Here is an 8,443-nt window from a genome sequence, read left to right as displayed (position 1 = left end):
GAACAATAGTTCGAGTCCTGGCTTTTCCATTTCCCAGCCAGGTTTCTGCTAATGCACCTGCAAAGACGGTGGATGATAGTCCAGGGCTTGAGTCCCTGCCAGTTCTGTGGGAGACCCCAGCAAACTTGTGACTCCTGGCTCTGACTTCAGCCTGATCCTGCTCCAACTGTTGCAGCCATTTGGGGAAATGGACCAGCTCATGGAAAAATTTCTCTCTGTAACTCTGATTTGCAAATAAATAAATCATTAAGAAGTGAATTTAAGGAGTTGTAAGTGCCTGGATTGAAGCTTGATCGACGAGACTCCCTAGCCCTTGATCCTTCTCCCTCACCCCAGCCCACCGCGCCCAAGAACATTCTAACAGCCAAGTCAGAGAAATCTGGGACGCAGGGCGCCCCCTGCTGGCCCACCTGCCCCGGGCGTAGCCAGCCCGCTCCAAAGGCTCCTTTAATCCCTGAACCCCAACCCCTTCGGCGGCTCGGGAGTCTCGGGTCCCGATTGGCTGAGACGGAAAGGGCGGGGCACGCTCTCCCGGTGCTGATTGGTTTGCAAGGAAACTTCCGGAAGTGTCCGGCTCCCGCGTTCCACCGGGCGGCATCCGGCGGCGGCCGCGGGGCCCGTGGCTCCCCCTGCGGGTGGCTCCGCGGCGCACACGGCGGGCCTGCTGGCTGTGGGTGGGTGCTGCGGGGCTGTGGGGGCGGGGAGCGGATGGGCCGAATCCCGGGTCGCCCCGAGCAGCGTTCTGGAAGGCTTGGCGAGGCCGATTGCTTGTCGAGGCGCGGCACCGGGCTCGCCGAGCTCCATCTCTGTGGGCCCCGAGTTCGGGGAGTACACACATTGAGAGAGCATCCCGGCGTGGAGACTCCCAGGTTCTGATCTTAGGATTGGAGGGTCCTCCCCACCCCCTCGCCCGGGGGAAGTTGCTGGAGAGGCGGAGGTGGCCTGACCCCCACTGGGCGTGATGTTTAGACCTAGGGGAGTGGAGCGTGGAGCCCAGGGCTCCGAGCCTTGAGCCCCTGCCTTCCCTCCATCCCCGTTCCCCTCTCCAGGGGGGTGCCAAGGTCCTGGCAGCATGACGACTGAGACCTTCGTGAAGGATATAAAGCCCGGCCTCAAGAACCTGAACCTCATCTTCATTGTGCTGGAGACAGGTGGCATGGGCACCGCGGGCTCTATGGAGGACGTGGGGGAGGGGGCGTCCTGCGGTCTCTGTGCTGAACTTGCCAGGGTTTGGAGGGGAAGTGCAATGGTCAGCTGCGCCCTCCACCACGCTGCTAACGCTTGTTGCTGGATCCACTCGGGGCTCTTTTCCACTCAGAGCCCTCTCCATGGTGCTGGCCCCTTCGTGCCCTGTCCCCTCCTCATCCTTGTGAACCACACCACCCCATCCAGATGACCACCTGCAATGCTGTCCTCCTTCAGGCCGAGTGACCAAGACAAAGGACGGCCACGAGGTGCGGACCTGCAAGGTAGCGGACAAAACGGGCAGCATCAACATCTCCGTCTGGGACGACGTGGGCAACCTGATCCAGCCTGGGGACATTATCCGACTCACCAAGGGGTAAGCTGACTACTGACCCCCCGCTATCCAAGGGCCATGGTGGGCAGGAGGGGACAGAGGCTAAGGGTCCCTCTGTCTGGCAGAATTCTTTGATTCCCACCGCTTTGCCAACACATCCCTGCAGGTACGCCTCAGTGTTCAAAGGTTGCCTGACGCTGTACACTGGTCGTGGGGGTGATCTGCAGAAGATTGGAGAGTAAGTGCCATCGTGATGGGGAGTGGTGATGGTGGTGAAGGAATGGCAGCTCCAGTGGGGGAGTGAGGGGTGAGGAAGCAGCACCCCCACCTTGTGTCCAGACCTGGTCAGTTCTGAGGCCTGGAGCGGTGGTCCAGAGGATGGCTCCTAGCCCTGGGCTGCTGCCTCACCTTGCAGGTTCTGCATGGTTTATTCAGAGGTCCCTAACTTCAGTGAGCCCAACCCAGAGTACGGCACCCAGCAGGCACCCAACAAGGCGGTGAGCGCTGTGGACATCCCAGTGGGGAGGGAGGGAGGCAAGGAGGGCCAGGCCAGCAAGCTCAGGAGGGAGCAGAGACTGACTGTGTGTCCTATGTGCCTGCAGGTGCAGAGCGACAGTTGTCCCCCCGCCTCCCAGCCCCCCACAGGCCCCCCTGCCGCTTCTCCAGGTAAATCTGTTACCTTTCCATCCACTGGGCCTCCCACTCCCTAGCACCCCTACCCTCACCCATCCCCCGGTGTGGCAATATGCATGTTCCTCTTTTCCAAATATCTTGATGTGTCCTCCTTATATAGCCAATAGAAGTCCCCTAATTTTTTCATTCCCCCAGTTATTGATACCTTGCACAAATCTCTATGGCAAAAAGATTCAGGAACTGTTTCCTTCTTGGTTAGAGCTTGAGCATGCTTTTGCCACTACCACACAGAGGAGTGGGGGATGTCTTCTCTGCCATGTGGCAAGTGAGTAGTAGGAACAGCAGGCGTCCATGTGCCCTAGTGAAGATATTTTTGTAAATTCCTCTGAGTAAACCCTGCTACATGGGGCAGGCATGTGGCACTTTGTACCAGCATCCCCTGCAAGTGTTGGTTCAAGTCCTGGCTGGTCTACTTCAGATCCAGCTTGCTGCTAATGCACCTGGGGAAAAGAGAAAGAGGATGGCCAGGGTGCTTGAGCCCCTGCCACCCATGTGGGGAGTTCCCGGCTCATGCCTTGGTTTGATTCAGGTTTTAGCTCCCAGCTATGGATTAGCTCAATTCTGGCCATTGGAGCCATTTGGGGAGTGAACTAGCAAATGGAAGATTATTCTCTTTCTGTCACTGTGCCTTTCAAATAAATCAATATTTACAAATAAATAGATAAGTAATGTGCGCCGTGCTGAAGGCCTAGATACTTGGATCCCTACCACCCACATGGGAGGCAGGATGGAGTTCTAGACTCCTAGGTTCAACCTGGCCCAAACCTGGCCATTGTAGGCATTTGTGGAGTGAACCAGCAGACAGAACATATCTGTCTCTCTGCCTTTCATATAAGATGAAGATAAATTTGTAAAATAATTAATTAGAAATTAATTGAAAAGTTTTTTGAAATACATTCATATGAGCAGTCTTTAAAAAGTTCATGCAAAGTATAAATGATGAAAAGAACTGCATGTATTTCAAAAACATTCTGTACTAAAATAAACCTATACCAAATAAATTAAAATACCTTTTAACTCTGTTTTTCGTGAACTTTGAAGGAACTGCATAAAGACTAAAACGTCTTACTGTTGAGCCTAGGGCAATGGCTCAGTGGCCTTGCAGACTGAGATCCCATATGTGTGCCTGTTCCAGTCCTAGCTGCTTTACTTCCCATCCAGCTGTCTGCTTATGACCTGGGAGAGCAGTAGAGAATGGCCCAAAGCCTTAGACCCTATGCTCAAGAGGCTCCTGGCTCCTGGCTTCAGATCACCTTGGCTCCGGCTATTGTGGCCACCTGGGGAATGAGCCAACAGATGAAGGATGTTTCTCTGTCTCTCCTTCTCTCTGTAAATCTGATTTGTTTTCCAATAAAAATAAATAAATCTTAAAACCATATATATATATACACATATATATATATCAACTTCTTTCTTTTTTTAGATTTATTTATTTTTATTGGAAAGGCAGATATACAGAGAGGAGGAGAGACAGAGAGGAAGATCTTCCCTCTGCTGATCCACTCCCCAAATGATCACAGTGGCTGGAGCTGAGCCAATCCGAAGCCAGGAGCCAGGAGCTTCTTCTGGGTCTCCAACAGAGGCACAGGGTCCCAAGGCTTTGGGCTGCCCTTGACTGCTTTCCCAGGCCACAAGCAGGGCCACCGGGAGACGAATTGGTTCCCATATGGGATCCTGGCACATGCAAGGTGAGGATTTAGCCACTAGGCTACCACGCCAGGATCACTATAGTGTATATTTAAACATGTAGTCACAAGTCCCTTGGTAATGGCACACTCTGAGAAATACATCAGTAGGTGAGATTTTTGTTGTGGGAACATCACAGGAGTGTATTTGCACAAACCTAAATGATGTTTCCTACTATCCTCTTAAGCTAGGGAATATAGCCTTTAAGATTTTTTTTTTTAAGAGTCAGAGAAAGAAGACAGCTCCCGAAATGCCCACAGAGGCTGAGGCTGTGCCAGGCTAAAGCTGGGGACAGGGTATTCAATCCAGGTTTCCCACTAGGGCACAAGGCACTCAGCCCTACTACTTCCCAGGGTCTATATCAACAGCAAGCTAGCAACAGAAACAGAGCTGGGACTCAAACCCAGGTACTCTGAGATGCAGTGTGAGTGTCTTAACTGGCATTTCAACCACTAGGCCAAACACTTGTCACCCTAAACATTTTGTTTCCCTGGGAAGTCCTTCAGGGGCCATCTGCCATGACAGCAGTGGGCTCTTGTCACCTCCTGAAGCACCTGTCTGAAGCAGGTGTAGGAGGAGACTGCATATGAGGAAACTCTAATGACAAAATGTGTAGCATAAAAAGATGTAAACAGTAACAGAGTTGCTCTTAGCAGGTCTTATGTCTTAGGTGCAACTGTATAATACAAATTCACTGTGCTGCCAGTCATAGAGATACATATGTATGGTGGGTCTGTTTACAGCAGCATCAAACAAGCACCTTGGTATTGCCCTGTACTGTGATGTTACCATGGTGCCATGATCCCTAGGCAATAACATTAATTTCTCAGCTCCATTATAATCTTAAGGGACCACCATTAGGCAGTAACATATATGTTTTTTTTTTTAATTTTTTCTTTTTTTTTTTAAAGAGGAACGGGGGAGAGTTCTTCTGCTGGATCACGCCCCAGATGGTCACAAGGGCCAGGGCTGGGCCAGGCTGAAGCCAGGAACCTCTTCCAGGTCTCCCATGTGGATGTAGGGGCCCAGGCACTTATCTGCTACTTTCCCAGGCAAGAAGCAGGGAGCTGGAATGGAAATGGAGCAGCTAAGATACTCACTGGCTCTCATAAAGGATGTGTGGGTTGCAGGTGGTGGCTTTACCTGTCATAACACAGTACTGGCCAATGGTCTGCATTTATTTTTTTTATTGGTTTTGGCTTCCAGAGTAGCCAGATGATAAAAACCACAATATAACATTTTATTTCACTACAAAAATTCATATCCATGTTTCCACCAGAAAATATAACCATTCTGTATTTTCAGGTTGTATCATTTACAAAAGTACTTTTTAGTACTTATTTATTTATTTATAGCCCCAGCATCCCATATTTATCCACTCTGTCATCTGCCAACAGATGTGAGTTGAGAAAAGGACATTAATTTTGTTTGTTTTGTTTTTAAGATTTTTTTTTTTCTTTTTAAGCTGGAAATGCACCTTTAGAGAAGACAGAAAGATTTTCTATCCCCTGGTTCACTCCCCAAATGGCTGCAATGGCCAGAGCTGAGTTGATCCAAAGTCAGGAGCCAGGAGCTTCTTCTAGGTCTCCCACCTGGATTCAGGGTCTCAAGGCTCTGGGCATCTTTTACTGTTTTCCCAGACCTTAAGCAGAGAGCAAAATGGGAAGTAGAGCAGCCAGAACACAAACCAATGCCCATATGAGACGTCAGTACTGGCAAGTAGAGGATTAGCCTGTTGAGCTACTGCTCTGACCATAATCTTCTTTTTGACTGAAGATATTTTTAGGGTAGTAGTACAGCATCAAGTTTCCAAAGGGATGTGGTTTGAAACTCATGGCCTATAACTTCTGTGCCATTTAAGGTTCATAGTGCCCTAATACCCGTGAGAGGCAGGATTCTGTCTTCACATAACCAACATTATACAACACTTACTGTGTTACAAGAAATACAACATAGGCAGGGGCTGGTGCTGTTTCTGGCATCCCCAATGGGCACAGGTTAGAGTCCTGGCTGCTCTACTTCAAACCCAACTCCCTACTAATGCACCTGGGAAAGCAGCAAAAAGATGACCTTAAGTCCTTTGGCCTCTGCACCCATGTTGGAGCCCCAGAAGAAGCTTTTGGCTCCTAGCTTTGGACCAGCCCAGCTCTGGCCATTGCATCCATTTGGTGGGGAGTGAACCAACGAATAGAAGATTTCTGTCTCCTTCTCCCTGTAACTCTGCTTTTCAAATAAAAATTAGTAAATTCTTTGGGGGAAACAAAAACAAAATAAAACACAGCACCTGCTTTAAGCAGCCTTCCACCTGGACAGGAGACAGACACAGACCTGTTACCATCACAGTGATGGAGATATGCACAGTGAACAGGGGCTCAAGGTTAACATACCCCAGCTCCCGGCAGTTCAGATACACAGCCAAGAAACACAGTAAAACACATACACATGTGGCTTATTATTGGCATGTATAATTTTTCTAAAGTCAACAAATATCACCATCATGTGTTACACATACATCTTTTTAAAGTTCCTCTTTACATCTAGAAAAAGAAAATGTAACTCATTTTTACTTCATTTCAAAGACAGAGACAGAGATCTTCCATCTGGTGCTTCACCTCTCAAATGCCCACAGCAAGCACAAGTCGGGTAGGCCAAAGTCAGGAGCCAGAATACCGTCATAATATGACACTGACTGCAGCCACTCTGTCAAAGGCCCAGACATTTTGGCATAGAGACTTCATGTTCTTCCCTTTACCACACTTTTTTTTTTTAAATCACTACTAGTAAAAGGGAATGTTTTAAAAATGATTTGAAATGCAGAGTTATGGAGAGAGGGAGAGACAGAACTCCAGTGCACTGGTTTACTATCTACTTGGCCACAATAGCCAGAGCTGGGTCAGACCAAAGCCAAGAGCCAGAAGCTCTTTCCAAGGCTCCTGTGTGGGTGCAGGGGCCAAATACTTGGGCTTATCTTCTGCTGCCACCCACCAGATTTATCAGCAGGGAGCTAGATAAAAAGTGGAATAGCTGGGACACGAACCTGTGCTCATATGGGATGCTGGCAATTCAGGTGGCATTTTTACCTGCTATACTGCAATACTGACCCCATAAAAGGGAATTATTTTTTAAGATTTATTTGTTTTTATTGCAAAGTCAGATATATAGAGAGAAGAGGAGAGACAGAGAGGAAGATCCACCATCTGATGATTCACTCCCCAAGTGACCACAAAGGCTGGTGCTGTGCTAATCCGAAGCCAGGAGCCAGGACCTTTTTCCGGGTCTCCCACATGGGTGCAGGGTCCCAATGCTTTGGGCTGTCCTCAACTGCTTTCCCAGGCCACAAGCAGGGAGTTGGATGGGAAACGGGGCCACCAGGATTAGAACCAGCACCGATATGGGATCCCGGTGTGTTCAAGGCGAGAATTTAGCAGCTAGGCCATGGCGCCGGGCCCTAAAAGGGAATCTTTACAAAGATATGTATTTATGGATTTGAAAGACAAAGTGACAGAGATGGAGAGAGAATTTCCATTGGCTGATTCACTCCCTAAATAGCAGCACTGAGCAGGATTGGACCAGGAACTCCATTCCTGTCTCCCACATGGATGGCAGAGACTCAAGTACTTGCATCACCTGCTGCTTCCCAGGCATATTAACAGAAATCTAGATCAGGAGTGGAGGAGCCGGATCTCAAACCAGCGCTCTAATAGGAGATGGCAAGTAACAGCTAAACACAGAAACCACAACACCTGCCATCAAGGGATATTTTGTCAAATGTTCTTGAACCTAGAAATAAACAGCTCATTCTAAATCTGCCTTCTGCGATAAATAAGAGAGAAAAAATATATACCTGTGGTTCAGAGCTCCTTCCAAAAGGATTACTGGACTTCCCTCCAGGCTGCATTCCTGCTCACAAGTCACATCCTTCTGCCCTGTGCCTGGCTGGCATCAGCTTGCAGCTGTGCCTGGCATGCTCTGTGCTCACAGGACTTGGGGCTCACTAATCCACTCCTGAATACTAATCCCCATGTTTTTTCTTCTCCCAAAACCAGCCTCTGAGAACCAGAACGGCAATGGACTGAGTACCCCCTCGGGTCCCGGTGGCGGGCCACATGCCCCTCATACTCCTTCCCACCCCCCCAGCACCCGCATCACCCGAAGCCAGCCCAATCACACACCTGCCGGCACTCCTGGCCCCTCCAGCAACCCCGTCAGTAATGGCAAAGAAACCCGCAGGAGCAGCAAGAGATAGCAAGACACTTGTCCTCTCTTGCCGCCACCACCCAACGTGACCCCCGCACCTGCAAAAGAACCAGAGAGCTCTCTTCAGGCAGTGGCTTGGGGATGGATGGGGCCACGTAGCAGAATTGTAGCCACTGGACTTCACTGCCCTAGGCAGTGAGCAGTGGCCTTAAACACCCCTTAGCCCTACTGGCCTTGTGTGCAGGACTCCTGCCTGACTTCCCAGCATAGAATCAACAGTGCATTTGTACTGGGTGTGGTGGGGGCATTCATTGAAACCCCTCCTCCCTAATAAAGGCTACCACTCTC

The 8,443-nt window shown here is 49.6% G+C and overlaps 1 protein-coding gene across 1 annotated transcript; it reads left to right on the top strand.

Moving 5' to 3' along the window:
* The first annotated feature begins 574 nt into the window (after positions 1-574).
* On the top strand, positions 575-8,443 carry NABP2 (nucleic acid binding protein 2). The gene is made up of 7 exons (XM_040990401.1): positions 575-674; positions 1,050-1,151; positions 1,423-1,561; positions 1,686-1,757; positions 1,935-2,016; positions 2,122-2,185; positions 7,945-8,443. The coding sequence occupies exons 2-7, from the start codon at positions 1,073-1,075 to the stop codon at positions 8,142-8,144; spliced, it is 636 nt and encodes a 211-aa protein (XP_040846335.1). The 5' UTR covers positions 575-674; positions 1,050-1,072; the 3' UTR covers positions 8,145-8,443.

This window comes from Ochotona curzoniae, unplaced genomic scaffold, assembly GCF_017591425.1.
Source record: "Ochotona curzoniae isolate NIBS_2020 unplaced genomic scaffold, NIBS_Ocur_1.0 contig_1014, whole genome shotgun sequence".
Lineage (NCBI taxonomy): Eukaryota > Metazoa > Chordata > Mammalia > Lagomorpha > Ochotonidae > Ochotona > Ochotona curzoniae.
This window is presented reverse-complemented; position numbering and strand designations above follow the sequence as displayed.

Coding starts and splice junctions, on each gene's coding strand:
- NABP2 (XM_040990401.1), top strand. CDS start 1,073: ATGACGACTGAGACCTTCGTGAAGGATATAAAGCCCGGCCTCAAGAAC. Junction 1,562..1,685: donor ATTATCCGACTCACCAAGGG/GTAAGCTGACTA, acceptor ACATCCCTGCAG/GTACGCCTCAGTGTTCAAAG. Junction 1,758..1,934: donor GATCTGCAGAAGATTGGAGA/GTAAGTGCCATC, acceptor CTCACCTTGCAG/GTTCTGCATGGTTTATTCAG.